General features: G+C 35.3%; 1 protein-coding gene across 3 annotated transcripts in view; it reads right to left on the minus strand.

Annotated features, from left to right (window-relative positions):
* Positions 1-19,382, minus strand: part of RAB3IP (RAB3A interacting protein) — a 44,538-nt gene that overhangs the window by 5,189 nt on the left and 19,967 nt on the right. For 2 of the 3 annotated variants that reach the window (XM_032420426.1, XM_032420425.1), the window contains exons 4-8: positions 13,463-13,558; positions 6,888-6,965; positions 6,042-6,245; positions 3,138-3,266; positions 1,762-1,874 (exon numbers count right to left, since the gene is read on the minus strand). In XM_032420426.1, the coding sequence (XP_032276317.1) occupies positions 1,762-1,874; positions 3,138-3,266; positions 6,042-6,245; positions 6,888-6,965; positions 13,463-13,558 (620 nt within the window). The remainder of the gene's footprint in view (positions 1-1,761; positions 1,875-3,137; positions 3,267-6,041; positions 6,246-6,887; positions 6,966-13,462; positions 13,559-19,382) is intronic. The other variant, XM_032420427.1, reaches the window with a different exon arrangement.

Here is a 19,382-nt window from a genome sequence, read left to right on the forward strand (position 1 = left end):
ATATGTACTCTTCTTTACCCAAATTCCACTCCTGCTTCAAAAACCCAGATCAGATTTTCCTCCCTCTGAGAACACCCCTGATCACCACCCACGGGATGGGTCTTGGCTTCCTCAAAGTTCCTACAGCATGTGCCATTTACGTTGTGATTATCTTCCCCACCTAGTCCATGAGAGCCTTGGCCAGGGCCGAACTTCACATTTCAGAGAAGAGAATATCTTCCTGAAGTTTCTCCAACATGTACTCCAAACACCTTGGCATCTAACCCCATTCCTACAAGCACGATATCCCTAAACTACCTAAACTGTTCCCTAAACCTAATCTATATGATTATTTTACTAAAATACTATATAAATCCACTAACTGATATCCTCATTTGTCATCATTTGATATTTGCACATGTTATATATAATGCAAGTAGAAATTTAAAATTCTATAATAAAAACTGCTATATGCTATATTTAAAATAAGGTATACATAGACCTTAAAAGCACAAAAACTGTTATCACTGATGATCAGGATAAAAATATTCGGGAGCTTGTGGAAAGAGTAGAATTTAAAGATTTTATTTATTTGACAGAGACAGTGAGAGAGGGAACACAAGCAGGGGGAGTGGAGAGGGAGAAGAAAACTTCCTGCTGAGCAGGGAGCCCGATGTGGGGCTCAATCCCAGGACCCTGGGATCATGACCTGAGCTGAAGGCAGACGTTTAACTGACTGAGCCACCCAGGTGCCCCCAAAGGAGCAGAATTTAGAAATGTAAATCCCTTCCCCTAGATTCAGAGGCCACTGTGCCACAGTCACGGCACAGAGGGAGTGTGGTGGATGTTTGGCTCAGAGAGCAAACATGTGACCAGGTACTCCCCACAGACAACTACCTGAACACTAACACTGTGTGATCAGGAAGAACCACGTGACTCCTACAACAGGCTTTCACACAGACCTATTAGTTCATCTCAATCAGCCCTGTTCTCTTCTGCCTTCACTGTGACCCAGACAGGAGTCAATTCCTGCTTTCTAGGAGCTTTCTCAGACTTTCCGGTCCCCTATACGGATCTAGTTCTTAACACCAACTAAGCAGCTTCCTCCAACTCTTTCCAACACTTCGCAAACAGCTTTGCCAAAGGTTCTAGAAACCACTGGTTTCAGTCTTTCCTCCTCCTAGGACTGGAGAGTAAAAAGCCTGCCCTGCTATGAAATATGGGAGTCTTACCTCGGAAGGTTTATAACTGCCAAGTATCTGTCATGTATGAAAGATAGAACTGGTTATTTACCAAAGTGAGAATCCTTTATATGATAGTATGAAAGGGGAGGATTACAGAAGTCTTTTTGGCACCCTGTTTTCATGCTTGATAAGACCTGGTCTAATTCACTATCTTCCCAAACTATTTTTAGTGGCAACCCTCAGGAACAAATATTTTACACCAAAACCTATATGTGTATGTATAACAAACAAAAATTCTGCTTATGACCCACTAAACTGATTTTATGAATTGAATGAGTCACAACATATGGTCTAAAAAAATGTTTCTAATACCTGGTCCAAAATATGTGTATATTTTTGTAATTAAAAGGGCTCTCCTTTGATGATAAATTTGAAATGCTATTATCTCACACTGAGGATTTGTCTTTAGGCTGCACAAACTAAATAGAAAGCTAACAAGAAATTTAATCACATTTAAAACTAGAAAAACTAAATATTTACAACATATAAAATTTTTAAAACTCAGTGTCTTCCACAAGACATGGTTCTGAAAACGTACTTTGGTCCTCCACATTCGACTGCAGAAGCTTTCACAAATCGAACAGGTTGTAATCCCACCGGTTCAATGCTTAGAGTATTGTTTTCCACAGCCTCCAGAACAGCTGAAGCCAACTTCAAAAAAACAAAAAGTATCAGATACTACGCTGGCATAAGAATCTTAAAATTGCATTCTACAGTAAACTGGATTTTAAAAAATTACTCTTTCCCCAAGCTCCACTAGTTTGGTCCTAGGCCAATGAAAAAGAAATTACATAATCTTGGTTTGAATTCTTTTATAATTCAAATATCGTTATGAAAGGCAATTCAGTTATAGCTAAGTAACTTTTCTCATTATCTAGAAGAGGATTGAAGGCATTAATTCCAATCTGTCCATCTCTTACCCACAATTAACATCCATTATTAATGCCACTTCAAAATGAATACCCTAATGCTTTATTTTGCTAAATTTATACATATTTTTAAATACTAGTCATTCATAACACAGCAATATATACAATTACAGCTATATATTTTCTAAACTTGTATTTACGTGCACAAGAGTGACCTACAAAAGAACTAGCTGGATTATCAAATATTAAATGCCCAGATGGAGATGGTAGCTACTGGTAAACGATAGATGAAACCGGCAAATTTCTTGAGTCTGGCAAGACTACTAATCCGGAAATGGACTACCCAAAAACAGACACAGAGCCACAATGAATAACATGTACCTATCAAAAGTGTCTTACTGTCCATTTTAACTTCTCCTTACAAGTAATGTTAAAATTAAATCCTCTAAAGACTTAACATAAGACTCTTAGGATTACATTTCTTAAACAATGATTGACAGGATATTTATAGACAAACCTTCTACATGTAAGAACAAATTAAAATTATGACGTTACATTTGTATAGTACCTTGTATTTTTTTAAAAGTTTTTGTATGCACGTAATTCACTTCATTTCATCCTCTTAACAACGCTGTGACATAAGCAAGGAAGGCATTTTTTATCCGTTTTAAAGATGAAGAAATTAAATATAATTTTTTGTCACGTACAGATAAACCCAATAAACGCCTTGGAGTATACAGGACTTCCCTTACACTGAACCTCAGACTGAGAATCAAGAAATAAGCCCAACCCCCGATTCACATTTACTACTTCACTCTGGTGCAACACATACTTCATTGGGAATGAGCCTCTGCTCAAGTTAAGCAAAGATGTTCAGTAACTGAATGCCAAGAAATGATTGTGATCTTTGTTTGGAATGGAGAAAATGATAAAACATGACATGTTATTGTAACTTATTCATGTAAGAGAAAATATATAACATGATTTAGCAAAAGGTACAGGAACAACTTTAATGCATTACTATTAAAATTTTAAAAAAAATTACCTCACTTTTTGAGAATGTTAAACATGGAAAGATATCTTCCTGATAAATTTTGTCTAAGAAAGGACACGATCTATCCATTGTAGGATCATCCTTCCAAGATCTGAATTCATTATACAGAGATAAGTCAGCCTGACAAACAAACCAAAAGAAAACACAAAATAATCTTTTTAAAGATACAAACATAAAATCACTTTATAAAACCAAAACCTAATATAAACATTACTGAAAAAGAAATCTTCATTTAAAATAATGAACTGAACCATTCCTGATGAGTTAGAATACATGGTACCAACTTTCTTTTTTAAAAAAATCCAAACCCCAAATGACTGACTAGCTCTTTTCAATGGATCTACTATGGTGTCCAATGATGCTACCTTGATCCCCACCCACCCCCCAAAAATGTTAGAGCTCCTCTTAAGACACATGTGTACACTGCTCTGAATATAAAACAAGTGATGAGAAGTCTTTCCTGAAAATAATCAAAAAGTAATTTGGAGCCAAGTTAATTAAATAAAGTGTCTGAATAAATGGAGACTAAATTGTGAAACCCAGTTTGGGTCAAAAATGACAATAATTGTTCTGCTATTACCTGAGGGCATTTTCAAAAGAACTCTGAAAATGTTTACTTATAAGCAGCAAGACTAAAAGCAGCACATATATAATCTCCTAAATTGGCTATCTTAAAACAGAACATTTATTAAGATATATTTTGGCACAGCGACTGTCTGAATGACCAACAATAATCCAGGCTGGCACCCACCTTCCTAGTCACTCTTCCAGTTGTCCCTCTTTTCCCCTCCTCCCTTTAATAAATTTTCCCCAAGTATTCTTCCCTCCAGATGCCCTCTTCTCAGCTCGATCCTACCTGTCACAGAGAGCCATACCTGCCCCCGGCTGCCCACTCACGGCAGTGCCCCTCATCCTCCTGCAGCCCTAAGCCACTCTCATCCAGAAGAGCTGGGCACACCATAAATGACACACTGACCGCAGCTATGGCCTTTAGGAGAGCCTAACCTCACATGCAGGTGATTTACATGATGGTAATAAAAGGCTGAGTGTATCCGAGCTTTCCTACAGACCTTCTTTTAAGGTATATAATGGCAACTTCAGTGTGAATTTTTTTCATCCCAATCCATAAAATTTTTTGAGTCAAAACTAAAGGCAAAAGATTTAAAAAAACAGCAGACAAATAATACTTATATTTCCAAATTCATTTTCTTTGTAAAGTTTACCCTTCCATGGACATAAACCCCAAAGCAGGTAAGTGGTACTCTATGAAAAGACTCTAGTTCAAAGGCAGTCATTTAAACTATTAAGAGCTGACCCTGCACCAGGAACTGGCAAGGGCTCCACAGACACTTAATCCTCACAGCCGTGCAAGACAGACACTATGATCTTCATTTTTTTAGATAAGAAAACTAGGGCTTAGAGAGGTAAGTAACTTGCCCGAGGTTACAGATCAAGACACCTGTAAAAGTTCAAATTTGTGTCTAAGTGACTCGATCGCAAAGCCTTGCATAATGCGCGTGTGTGTACTTGCACAGACATGTGTTTTAAGTGCTTTCAGAAGCTACGCTGCAAATGTCGTTTCTGACTGCCTGTCACATTTTCTACAGAAACAAGGACATGGTTCACTTTCTTTCCAACTGTTTTACCTTTTTCTAAGGCTTACACAGGTCAACCTTATGTGTTTCCTTTGTCTAATAAAACTTTTTGATAAGTTTTCATAAAACATTAGAATACAGGATATATCTGAAAAGCAGAAGTTATCATTCTGAAGTTGCTTGCTGCCTATTCATATTTCATGAGACCTCATAAATTAAAAACAAAACTTTAAAATGTCCCATGAGAAAACATTTACATTTTGTTAGTGTAAACAACAGAAAACAAGGCATATAATCATACACACTGAGAAACTGCAGCAAAATACAAGTTGTACCAAGCAATTAAAAATGCTAATTAAATTCAAAGAAATTAAAGTTATGACTAAAAAAAGTTTCTGAAATATTTAACCAACATGGATTTTAGATTCTGTCACATTCAGATTTGGCCACGTATTCAACTTCTCTCTCACTAGCACCTTTTTCATTAATAAGTAAACAAAATCCAATTCAATTAAAGTAAGTAATGACCTCGGTTATTCAATTTAATAAAGTCCTGGCTTCCACACAAAAACTTAACCAAATGAGCAGATTCAGCTTCTTAAAGATCAATGATGAACCTGAATACAACAATGTAAAATACAGCTTTCAGGAAAAAAAGGGGGAAGGGCTGCTCCATGATCAATCCCCTTGGAAATGCTTTCTCATAGTATGCAATGATAAAATGAAAAAATATTTTATAATTATACAATTTTTACTAAAAACAGCTCAAAATATCTCCACAGTATCTGTTACCTTCACAACATATCTTTTAAAATGATAAGGCTACCATTAGTTCTATTTTTTGTTGCTTAATTATCTGAATTAACTCAAGACCCTCTTACTGATATAAAACTCTACCTCCCCCAGAGTTTAAGTAAAAGCAATGTACTGTTCAAGAAAATCACCTTATTTTCACACATTTCTTATATTCATAGTTAGAGTATCTTACCAATAAATTTTGACTAGCCAGATCATTAAAGCCACCCACTATCCTTTATACAACACATGACAGTTTGCTCCCTAAATGAAACATCAAGGTTAAGAAACTTACCAAGTTTCCAGCAGGTAACTCCAGGTCAGCCAAGTAGAGAATGGAATTGAAGATTCCCTGAAAGCAGCCAGCTCTAGATAAAGCCTCCCCCATCTTAATATTGCATATTTTGTACTAAAAATTTTGCTGGCAAAAATCACAACTGACACCTCAGTGATGAGAATTAATAAGTATCAACAGAGTCAGAGGGGACAGTCCTTGACGAGTTACCTCTTTGCAGTCTTTTACAATTGGCTGTATCACACTGAGGTCCTGATGACCGCCACTCATAGCACTGCTTGTACTTTTATTTCTCGTATGCCCCTTTTTAAAAGGTGTCTTTCCACCTGGCAGAGGCTCTTGTGTAGGTGATGTTGGAGAACTGGACAAGACAAGTGTCTTCAATGCAGCTACTTCAGCTTGAAGGACATCGATCTTGAAAAGAAATCAACATAGTTCCATGTACTAATTATGTTTTATGACAGATGCAGCTAAATGCTAGCAATCTAATCAAAACACTGTCCTTTCAAAGATGATATGTAAGCTTAATTTGTATTTGCTGTGGAGTAATAAAAAGAAAGTGAAACCAAGTTGTTTAATGTTTCTATATGGCTTAAATTTGGAGACTATTCATGATGTGGAATGAAATTTTTAAAATTATCAAAATGTCTAACATATAATTCATGTGAATGTTCAAAATCTTCAAAATATAAATAGCTTATGAATAGTTGTGGTTCATTCCTAAAATAAAAAAATCTAGGAACAGTTTGGTGGGTTTTTTTTCCAGCAACTTAAAAAATATTAACTTTAAAATGTGTTTATATAACCCTTTTGATAATACATGTGATTCACAAGACTTAAAATCCTTTGGTTCTAATATAAATGAGCACCGACTGTTCACTATTAGTTGTATCTGTGTGGTAGCTGTTTTCTATTTATAGTTTCCTGTAGTTTCCAAATCTTCTAAAATAAGCCCTAGTTTACAACAGGAACAAAATCTAATAAATGTTTAAGTATCCTTAAAACAGTAATCACTGATTTTACATTTTTTTTACTATTAAAGCAGCAAAAACTTACTTTTCCTTGTGCTTCCTTTAGCTGTTTCTCTGCAGCTGCCTGCTTGACATTTGCTTCTCTCACCATCTTATGAGCTTCCTGAAAAAGTTGAAATCTCAAATTTTGGAAACAAAGTATTTAGCCTGTGTTTTCAAAAATCTTTCAACAAATGTCTATCACTACAGCAAAATTATACTACCAAAATTTAACCTGAAAATAAATATTCAATGTCAACTCTTGAAATAGCAATTGTCATCTGATAGGTAAACTGGTAGGAATTAGGAATAGGTACTTTCTTTTAGTACTAATATCACTGACGTAGCCAAGTTGAGTTCAATTATCCTGATCAATGTTTATGTAAAGACTATGAATGTGATGAAGGAAAACAAATATCCCACATGTCAAACCCAACTTCTCTGTAGTGAGGTTTCTGTTATTTGGCCACAATATATATATTCATATTATTAGTCATAGTAAAGACACACAGAAGGGACAAGTAAAAATATTAACACATCAATAATGTTGCAGTTTATAGCAATGACAGCTGTGAAGCCTTAGAGCTTCCAATAAAAACATTCACAAAATGATATTAAGTGACAATTCTATGCAGAACAATCTAAAAAGGAAAATCAGAGATTAACCTTTAATAAGGTCTTATTTTTTCAGTACCATAAATATGAAACTCTAGGTATTTAATTCCTTTTTTTCTTATATTTATTCATCAAAATTTACTCATGACATCTCTTTGTGAGGTACTATTCCAGGTGTTGATAATATACTGGGAAAAAAAAACAAGGTCCCTGTCTCTTAAGGAGCTTACATTCAGTTTACATTCTAATAATCAAAATAACCAACTAAGAATTCTGGGTTTTACTGTAAGTGCAATATGAAACCTTATGATCTTTTAAGGAAGAAAGTCACTGATCTTACTTATATTTTTAAAAAATTACTCTGCTGTATGGAATAGTCCCATAAAAGATTAAGGCTGGACTGGAACCATATACAGGGTGCTTGAGATAATCCCCTGGGATTTAAGAACACGTATGTTAGAACTTCAATTTACAGTTTACGAGAGGGAAGAGAAGGAGGGACGGAGGGAGGAAGGAAAGGAAGAAAGGAAGGAAGGAAGCAGGGAGGGAGGGAGAGAGGTTGGCTGGCTGGCTGGAAGGAAGGAAATCAGCTTCAAAGACATTAACATGTTTGACAATGGCAACTTTACTAAGTCTGTCAACTGTTCAGTAGAAGAGTAAACATTCTCCACATCAGAGTCCGACAGCGGCACTCCCATTTGCTTTTACAGTAGTAATGAACTGCGGCTTGTTTATATGCCCATGAACATGAATTTACAGACCACATTAGCTTAAATAAGAGATGCTTTACTACCAATGCTTTATAATGAGATGAGATTAAGTGTGAAAATCTTCCATGCACAATTATGCTGGTTATCTTGTATCAAAGTCCTTAAGAGCTGCCAATTTAATGAGGTTTTCTTTTTAAAATAACAAATGTGTCAGATTTGCTGAATTTTTCTCTGATGACAAGTGGGTGTCAACAGATCACTATTTGGCAGATATTTTCTATTTTTATAAACATATCTAATCTGACCCTTCAGGATAAGTGACATTTTAACTATAAATGCAAAAGTAACTCATGCTAAGGAGAGATTATTTGTTTAAATGTTTGGAAATGGACTCTGCTTTCCTTAATAGTGGACTGTGCAACTTGGACCAAACCTCCCATAGAGAATAACTAGAGAAGCTGAACAAAATTTTTTTAAATGTGTCTGACAGTAATAGAGAGCTAACAAAATAGTGAAGAACTAGGGGACCAATATCTAGGAGAAGATGTAAACCCAGATAAGAGAGCTGGAATTTGGGGTGACTTTTCCTCTAGAGGTATGAGGGACACAGTGAAGAGGTGTAACCTACGTGTAACTGGAGTTCAAGAGGAGAGAAGAGAGCGCTAGAAATGAGGCAGAAGCAGTAACTGAAAAGATAACGCACAGGATTTTGCAAACTGACAAAAGACATTAAGTAGTAGATTCCAAAAAAGTGAAAATTTTCCATCACTCTGTTATTCTAAAGGTGAAGATGATACAAGTATCGTCTATACCAGGAGTCAGCAAACTTCTTCTGTGCAGGGTCCGCCAAGTACGCAGTTGGGGCTTTAGGAGCTAAGCGATCTCTGTTGAAGTGTGGAAGCAGCCACAGACAACACATTAACGGTGAATGTGGCCATTTCAATAAACATTTATCAGCACTGAAATCTGAATTCCAGTTTTCATGTCACAAAGTACTCTTCGTTTTTTCCCCTAACCACTTAAAAATGCAAAAACCTATCTTAGCTCAGAAGGCTGCACAGAAGTAGGCACAGCTAGTTCTGCCCTGTAGGTTGTAGTTTGCAGACCTCTGATATAAACATTCATGTCTATTCACTTACAGACTTTGAAAATGGAATTTTCTTCCTATCTGGTTAGCAGGGATTCAAACAAAGAAGGTGTTTTTCTTCTTTCTTTCTTTAAAATAATGTTTAAACTCAACATCTTCTCATTAATTTGCAAAGACAATTTGTTGGTATGAGAGAAGACAAATTCACTACAGAATATTCTGGAGAAACCTTCACATAACCAGCAATGGAAATGAAAATTCAGTATAATGGTTTCATACAGGGAAAGATGTACTTCTTCCATTTGGATCCATATATTTGTAAGTTATCAGCCGCATTACATCTGATTTAAAAGAAGGAATTTAGACCAGAACTTCATCTGAATCATAAATTGTTAAAACAAGATTTTCGAAAACAAGGTAACATGATCAAACATACTCCTCTCGCTAAATATATACACACACACACAATATATTCTAGTGAGAATAAAATATATTTGTGCTATAATAAAAAACTTAGTATTACTGACTTGCTTTTTAAAACTATTGTTTTATAATTTATGTAACACATTATTAGTGTGTATATATAATTTATAAGTATATATGCTTTTAAAACAGTGCCTACCACATAGGTAACCCTCAATAAATATTACTTATTTTCATCATAATAAAGGTATACGCTCAAATTTTTCTTTTACAGATTGAGTACATGATGTCAACAAAAGTTGGGCATCTATTGGTCTAGGTAAGAAATAATGATGGCGTGTAAAATGCTGTTAGCAATATCACAGTAAAAAGGCAGGTGGATTTGCCTTACATTCTGGAGGTACTACCACAAGGTTTTCCTCCTGAATGTGGGATAAAGGAGAGGCCTCAATGAGGACTCCTTTTCTGCAGCCCGAGACAAACGAAGTACCACTTATGATCTTCATAGTACTTAAAGCAAGGATCAGGGCTATGAATTTGAATCCCAGCATTGCTCCTTAACCTTTCATGCCTCACTGTCTTCACAGATAAAATGACAGTAATTTGCTCTATATGCCTCACAACATTATGAAGAGAAAACTCGGCATATCATAGACATTTACTAAAACTGGCTGACAAAATGTAAAAGAAAAAAATGTTAAGGCTACCTATCTTTTTCTTTTCCATGTCAAATGAAACTACTTTGTAAAGCATTCTTTCACCTGACTTCATTTTTATATTATCTCAAAATCTGAGACACTAGGTGGGAATATATATATATATATACACACACACACATACATATATATAATTTTAGAGTTCTTGTATATGATAATTTTAAGACCCAACTTTGCTACAAAATGTAATTATATTCAAGATTATTCATACACAACAAACTCCTAATTTGAATTTACATGTTAAGTTTACCAAAGCTGTGCACATTGTGTTTATTCGAAATAATCTTTAATTCTTAAAAAACTATATATACATATACCTAAAATACAAGCAAAAAATCTTTTCATAAGACAATGGGAAACTGAGATCATGAACACACAAAAGACCACAGAAAAACTTCTAGCATCTTTTTACAAAATTCATAAATAACTGGTCTGAATACAATTTTCTTCATTACTGAAATCATCTTTTGTCAGTGTAACTTCTTTCCCAGAAAGTATATATAGTGTCAACGCTATTAGCCATTGTCAGGTCAGGGATAGATCAAGGGCCCAAAATCTTTTTTTTTTTTTAGATATACCTTTTCACTTATTGCAAAAACTGCATTTCTGGTCCTTCACATTCTGCTATGGAGAGGGATAAATTTCCTCCCATTTGTTTTCTTCCTACTTCATCTAACAGAATATACGCGGCAAGTGCAGACAAGAGGAACTAAGTAGGGCTAAAATTATGGGCAGGCAAATGAGAAGCTTAATATATTTGCTTTCTTATCTAGCATCCATATATCATTATAAAATTCTCTTCTGGCCAGACAATACTGGAAGAAAAAGTCTAAGGTTTCTGTCTACCCCTTCTACAAACAAAAATGTAGTTAGTCGTATAGCTCTTGTCCTCTAGTCTTTGATGACTAGCTAACAAAAAATAATAATAAATCAGTTTTTACATGTTCATGAAAGAAAATGACCCCCCTAAAAAGAAAGAGGACAGGGCAAAGGGGCGTGGAGCAGAGGGGGCATGGAAAACCCACATCTGAAGAAACCCACATGTAACGTGTTAACAGTGTTACTTGTAATGATAGAAATGGTGGAATATGCAGTTGGTGGGTTATGACTCTCATGACAATGACCAGGTAAGTCAACATGAAAACATGTTATTTGAAGAAAAAAATACAAAATGTATTAGAATTACAATTATGTAAGAAAATATGCATACCTCTAAAACTGAAATAGATGTTGTATAAATAAAAATAACAAAAGGGGAAGAAAATTTTCTAAAATCTTTTACTACACTCAAACTTTTAAAAACAAGTTTTTAGAGGAAAAAAAATTAGTATTATCATCTTTTTAAGATTTTATTTTTTTTTAAGTAATCTCTACACCCAACATGGGGCTCAATTTACGACCCTGAGATCAAGAGTCACATGCTCTGGGCGCCTGGGTGGCTCAGTTGGTTAAGCGACTGCCTTCAGCTCAGGTCATGATCCTGGAGTCCCGGGATCGAGTCCCACATCGGGCTCCCTGCTCAGCAGGAAGTCTGCTTCTCCCTCTGACGCTCCCCCCTCTCATGCTCTCTCTGTCTCTATCTCATTCCTCTCTCAAATAAATAAATAAAATCTTTAAAAAAATAAAAAAAAAAAAAAAAAAAAAAAAAAAAAAAAAGAGTCACATGCTCTACTGAATGAACCAGCAGGCTCCCCAAAAAGAAATTATTGACAATTGATAATGGCATTAGTCATTCCAGTAACACATCAACTGTTTTGACAAGGAACCGTTTTTTGTTTTGTTTTGTTTTTTCAAGTAAGCTCTATGCCCAGCATGGGGCTCAAATTCATGACGCCAGGATCAAGAGTCACATGTTCTACCAACTGAGCCAGCCAGGTGCCCCTGAATAAGGCACTTTTAAAGGCTCGAGTCTTAACCCAAGAAGGGCATTCTATGACAGTGGTTCTTAATCAAATTAAGTACCATCCTCTCCCTCTCTCCCAGGTTTACAACTTATAAAAGCTTTCAAAATGATCAAGGAATATGACTAGCATTTTGGGGCCAAAGCCAAGTATGATGGTTAATTTTATGTGTCAACCTGATGAGGTCACTGGATGCCCAGGTATTTGGTCAAACATTATTCTGGGTATTTCTATGAAGGTGTTTCTGGATGAGATTAACATTTGAATTGGTATGTTAACTAAGGCAGATTGTTCTCCATAATGTGGCTGGGCCACATCCAACTGGCTGACAGCCTAAACAGAACAAAAAGGCTGATCCCCTTGGAGTAGGAGAGAATTTTCCTGCCTTCACACTCCAAGTGAAACATCAGCTCTTGTTGGGTCTCAAGCCTGTCAGCCTAGGGACTAGAACTGCACTATCAGTTCTCCAGTTGTCAGGCCTACGGACTTGGTCTAGAACTACACCATCAGCTCTCCTGGGTCTCCGCTGCTAACTCACCCTGCACATCTTGGGAATAGTCAGCCTCCATAATCACCTGTGCTCATTCCTTATTATCAGGCTCTTTCTATATACTGTGTATGTATATATACACATTTTATTGGTTCTATTTCTCTGGAGAATCCTGACTATAACATCAGCAATACAAAATGACAGTGTCAATGGCACCCCTCACGAGAAACACTGCTCGAGCTGGGCAGAAATTGTGGTCCTGTTGGCAGGCTGGAGATAAACAGGTGGACCTTCTAACAAGTAGATGTGCCTTCTAACAATCCTCAAACCATCATCTCTCAGATAGCTACCTCAAGGGCTTGCTATCTTTGTTGTGGAGTCATATTATAAGATTACCCTAAAGCAGCCCCTAAATACTTGATAAAAACAAAATTAAAATTTACCTCCTTTCTTTCCACATAGGCATTTTTTAAACAACCTAATACTGGTAGCCCACAGGGTCTTTTCCTTTTCCCATCATTTTAAGACTCTACATTTCTTAAAGATTTAATTTTTCTTAGATGACTTAGAAATTATGTGTGAAGCTAAGCATATCTTTTCCAAGATTCCCTCAAAAAACAATTCTATCAATATATAAAAATCAAGATGTTGCTCTTGGCCAAGACGTAAAGAGACCAACCTCAAACAGACTAGCTGTGAGTTCCTCCAATTCCTGTCCAAGTTGATCTCGTACTTTAGAAAGCCTTTCACACTCTTCATCTTTTAACTTCAGTTCCTATGAGAAATTGATCATTTTATTTTGAATTTCCATAGTTTGAAGTTAGATTCAGCAGACTATATAATCTTTACTAATAAAATTACAAAATATTAATACTGTCCCCTCCTACGATGTTCACACTGAAAATGTTTATTTAGCACTTGCTATGTGGAAGACAATCAGGCAAATCTAAAATTATAAATAATTCTAACTCATATATTAAATTTTCATGTTTCTTCCATGAGACATCCAAAGATTAAGTATGATTATATATTACATGTGAAAATAAACAATTAAATGACTTCATTCTTTTTTCCCTCTTCTCTGAACATATTTGTTTCCATCAAGCAAGGAATTTAATTGCATTTATCCATTTCAATAAAAACTCAGTGGGTTTTTTTCATATTTACTTTAAAATTTGTTCACTTATAGATAACTTTATGTACCATATGGCAATTAGTCTAAAATTTCCTTTAGGAGACTATACCCATTTAGTACTGCAACCAGAGGCAAATTATACATATTTGCACTTTAAGAAAAATGTTAACGATAAAATCATACCCTCATTTATACATGACTTCTCAAAAGGTATCAAGTAGATGTTTAAAAAAATCCTTTAAGATGTGAATAATATGCAATTTTGTATGTTCCCCTAAATTAATCTTTCAAATTTTGGGATTAAAAAATCCAAGCTTCCTATATATTGGTCACAATTACATTAATAAAATAATGGGTTAGTTGTATTGTAATTGTGGTAGCAGCATAGTTTTTGAATCCCCCAAAGTCAACTCCTGAAAACCAAATATACCAACTGAAATATCAGAAGAACCCAAAGACCACATCGTCAACAACACTACGTAAGGGAATCCCCACAAATCTTAGACTACAAGAGAACGTGGCTACACTGCCAAGACAGCAGGATCAGCAACTACGCGGAAGGGACAGCATGAAGCAGAAGGGACTACAGAGGTATCCTATGAAGCCTCAAAACCCAAAAATCATTACATTTACCCCAAAGGAGAGGACTTGACCAAACTATCCTGGATAATACTACAATGGTTGATACATGTCAAAATACACTTGTCAAACTGTGCAAATGGTTGATACATGTCATAATACACCGTGTCAAAGCTGTGCAAACTGTGGAAACTGGGAGAACAAATATGAGAACAAATGGAGAAAAAGGAAAAGGGTTCCACAGGCTCCAAGCTGCAGGTGGAGTATGAAACCCTACTTGCAGTCCTAAAGCAGCAAACAGTACGGTAAAGCCCTCAATTCTCAGAAACTGCAGAGCATCCAGCAAGGAGACCCTTCCAGGACACAGCCCACCCCAAGGGAAAAACTCATGGAATCCGAAACCAAACTGCATGGCAGGAATAATGGAGACTGACAGAGAGAAGGCTCAGACATCAAAGGAGAAAGAGGGTGGCAAGGCTGCAAAGCAAACAGATCACAGAAGGTAGTATAAAAGTATTTTTCTTCTATTTCTAGAAATATCATTTCTAGACATAATGTTAAACCTGTAAAGTTTGCAGAGACACTGGGCTAGAGGAGAAAACCTTCTTGAAAAAAGTTTACCTCCAAGAGACAGAAGTGGCTACACAGATACACCAATAACAATGGAAGGGAAAGCTCTTGAACATAAAATTGAGAAAGCTATCTTGGTTTATCCTACTCCTTCACAGGAGCCTCCTCCTAATAGTCCAGGGAAATCCAATCCATTTAAACATGGAAAGCCAACACAAATATGTGAAGCTACCATAATAAAAAAGTTAAAGGCAAAGCCAAGTCACCTTTATAAGGTAAAGACAATCAGATTGGTATTAAGTGTCGATAGCATCTTATGCTAGAAAACAACAGAATAACATTTTGAAGATACTCAAAAAAATGGGAAATGAGGATTTTATATCCAGCCAAAGTGTCCTTCAAGTCCAAGGCCAGAGACAAAGAATTATAAACCTGTAAAACTTTAGAGAATATCTCTTGTATAAGCATGACTCAGGGATCCAGTAAAGAACAGAGATTCACATAATCCAGAAGAAGCTGTCGAAGCTTTAACACTAAGGACTGGGGGTGAGAAGCAAATATATTTCACTGTAGAACTACAACTAAAAGATGGGCATATCAAGGGAATGAAAAGACAAGCCAGAGACTGGAGAAAATACTTGCAAAAGATGTATCTGATAAAAGACTGTTATGAAAAAATATACAAATTCTTAAAACTCAACAGTAAGAAAACAAACAACCTGACTGAAAGATGGGCAAAAGATCTGAACAGACGCTTCAACAAAGAAGATATAGGGAAGGCAAATATGCATATGAAAAGATATTCCATATTATATGTCATCAGAGAAATGCAAATTAAAAACAATGATACACACTGATTAGAATGGCCAAAATCCAGAACACTGACAATACCAAATGCTGACAAGAATGGGAAGCAATAGGCACTCTCATACATTGCTACTGGGAATGCAAAATGGCATAGCTATTTTAAAAGACAGTTTGGCCATTTTTTAATCAAACTAAACAGACTCTTACCATACGATCCAGCAATCGCACTTCTTAGTATTTACCCAAAGGAGCTGAAAACTTATGTCTACACAAAAACCTGCATACAGATGTTTATACATTCATAATGCTAAAACTTGGAAATAACTAAAATGTCCTTCAGCAGGTGAATGAACAAACTCTGGTACATCCAGATAATGGAATATTTTGCATTAAAAGGAAATAAGCTACCAAGTCATGAAAAGACATGGAGGAAAATAAATGCATATTATTAAATAAAAGAATCCAATCTAAAAAGTCTACATCCTGTATGAGTCCAACTATATGACATTCTGGAGAAAGTAAAACTATGGAGACCATAAAAAGATCAATGGTTGTTAGCATTTAATGGGTCGGGAGGAATAAATGGAGTACAGAGGATTTTTAGGGCAGTGAAACTATCCTGGATAATACTACAATGGTTGATACATGTCATAATACACTTGTCAAAAACCAATAGAACATACAACAAAGGGAACCCTAATATAAACTCTGGACTCTGGAGGATAATGATATGCCAATCTAGGGTCATCAATTATAACAAATGTACAATTCATAATGTTGAGGGGCTGTGCAAATGTGGGGACAGAGTGAATGGAAACTCTGTACCACCCTCTCGATTTTACTGTGAACTTAAAACTGCTCTAAAAAATAAAGTCTATTTTTTAATACGGATAAAGCTGACAAAACAGTTATTTAAATGTTATAAGCTTTAGAAATATAAAAATAACACATACAAAATATAAGAGAAAGATGAAATCAAATTCACAAATTTCTTAAATATTAATGGGAGGTAAAGGGCTATAACTTGAGATGCACAACTCAAGTAGTATAAACCTAAATATATCTAAGAGCATAGAGATTAACACTGAGATAATAGTCTGACTAAAATCAAATGATATAAGAGAAAAACTGTAACTAGATAAGTTTAGTATTGCTTATGGTAGGGCACAAAGGCAATCCCTAAAGAAAGGCTAAGATAGATAGATAGATAGATAGATAGATAGATAGATAGATAGATAGATAGATAAACTTTGATTAAAGAAAGGTAACAACTAGAATGGAAATCAAACCTTCCAAAATACCAAAAAGGAAGAGGACACAAAGAAAACAGAACACATAGGAAAAGGTTTGTGTACACACACAGTAGACATCTGAAAGCTATGTGACAGAAACAAATGTAGCATGTTTATCAATAAATGTGCATAGATGTAACTCACCTAATTAAAAAGAAAATAATTTTCAGATTGGCTTAAAAAAGCAAAATCCATCTCTATGTTCTAGATAAGAAACATACCTAAAACAAAGTGATTCAGACAGATTAAAAATAAAAGAATGGACAGAAATATACTAAAAAATATAATACAAATAAAAATAAAATAGGAATCTGAATCTTGATATCAGACTAGACAGAATACAGGGCAAAAATCATTGAAAACAAAATACTTCATAATGCTTAAGACCACAATGCAAAATGAAAACTTTAAAATACTGCCACATACAAAAACACAAAGGTAGTCCTAAACAAACAGAAGAAGGACATACCATGTTCTTGAGTAGAAAGACATCATAAAGATGCCAATTCTCCCTGAGTTAATTTATAAATCTATAACTGCATAAACTTAATGCCAGGTTCTTTCAAACTCTAAAATTGCACTATTTTATAATTACATATGGAAACTAAGTCAATTCATTCAACATTTCCTGCTAGGTGGTCACTATGGTAATCCTCAAGCTACAAAACCAAGTAAGATACTGCTCCCTGAGAAATCCACACAATCAGTTAGAGCAATACATATATCATTCATGAAGGCAAAATTCTTGAATAGCTCCCTATCATCTATCAAAGTGGTATAAGCCTCACCCTAAATACTAAAAGCCCTCGACAACATGTGCTCAATTTCCCTTTTCAGAGTTTTCTAGGAGAAATCCATACTCTAAATACTCTAGATCCATACTCTAAAGCTAGAATTTAAACTGATCTGATTCACTGGTTTCACTCCCCAGTCTGAGCCCATCTGTCTGGTCTAATCTCTTCCCCATCAATATATGACTACTTTCTCTCTATGCTTTGAGATCTATCCTCAATCTACCTCTAAGAAGTCGAAATTGTATTTCATGTGAATATTTTTTTTAGAATCTGTACTTTTCATGATCAGAATCTTATATTGTAATATAGTTATTGAAAATTCATTCCTCCAACAAACATTATTTTTGTGTTGATAGAATGTTAATTTTTCTCTTAGCACCAGGCATTCATCTAGGTGCTGGAGACACAAAAAAGGAGTGAGACCCAGTTAATGATTTTTACAAACAGCTTGTTGAGGGCAGCAAATCTTTAAACAGATTCACAAGGCAATTTGATAAGGGCTACAGTAGTGATGTATAAACACCAGAAAAAGTAGGAGTTTACCAAATGTAGAGGAAGGAATGAAAGAGTAGGTTTTATGATGAGAAGGGATGTACACCACAAAAAGATAATGCCAGAAAATTAGGTTTACGGCCCATCCTAAAAAGCACTGGCTTGGAAATCAGGTCCTCCTTTAAAGACAAGGGGAGATTATCTCAAAGGCCATGGGAAGTCACTGAAGGATTTTAAACAGGATAGCAACAATCAGATTTGCAATTCAAAATTGTTACTCTGAAGTATAGTGAGGTTGCTGAGGTTTAAAATTAAAAAAAAAAAAAAAGACTAGAGAAAAGAAAGACAGTTCACTGATTACTGCTGTATTTTAGGCAACAGATATAAATTTAGAGCGATTGTACTGGCGAAAAGAAATTTGAGAGATATTCAAGACAGAATATCAGGACTCAGATCAAGTATATTCCATCAAACTTAAGTCTATGGTTTTTAAGATAAACATTTTTATATCAAGAAAGAAAAAATGCTGTCAATGAAACTACGATACGATTTTTTTTCACTTAGAATTTTCATTTTATACTTACAGTAAGAACTCTTTTAAGCTGATTTTTTTGTTAATACCTTTCTCTTTCAACGTCCTATCATAGTGAGGTCATTTTGAAGATATTTAAGCCAGTAATTAAGACCAACAAATACAGAACCCAACTCACATAATTCAATTGTATTAATCACAACATGAACAACTATGACCAAGTTCACACACAAGTAGGCAATGATGAGTGTCATGATGGTTAACATGGGGAAAAAATGTACAATTCAAATCAGTGAAACATGGCCATGTATACATGTCTTTTCTCCCCAACTAGTAAACATGTAAAGACAGGGTCAAATCTAATTTATTTTTGCCCCCTACAGGGCCTTGTACAATGT

This window comes from Phoca vitulina, unplaced genomic scaffold (assembly GCF_004348235.1).
Source record: "Phoca vitulina isolate PV1807 unplaced genomic scaffold, GSC_HSeal_1.0 scaffold23, whole genome shotgun sequence".
Taxonomy (NCBI): domain Eukaryota; kingdom Metazoa; phylum Chordata; class Mammalia; order Carnivora; family Phocidae; genus Phoca; species Phoca vitulina.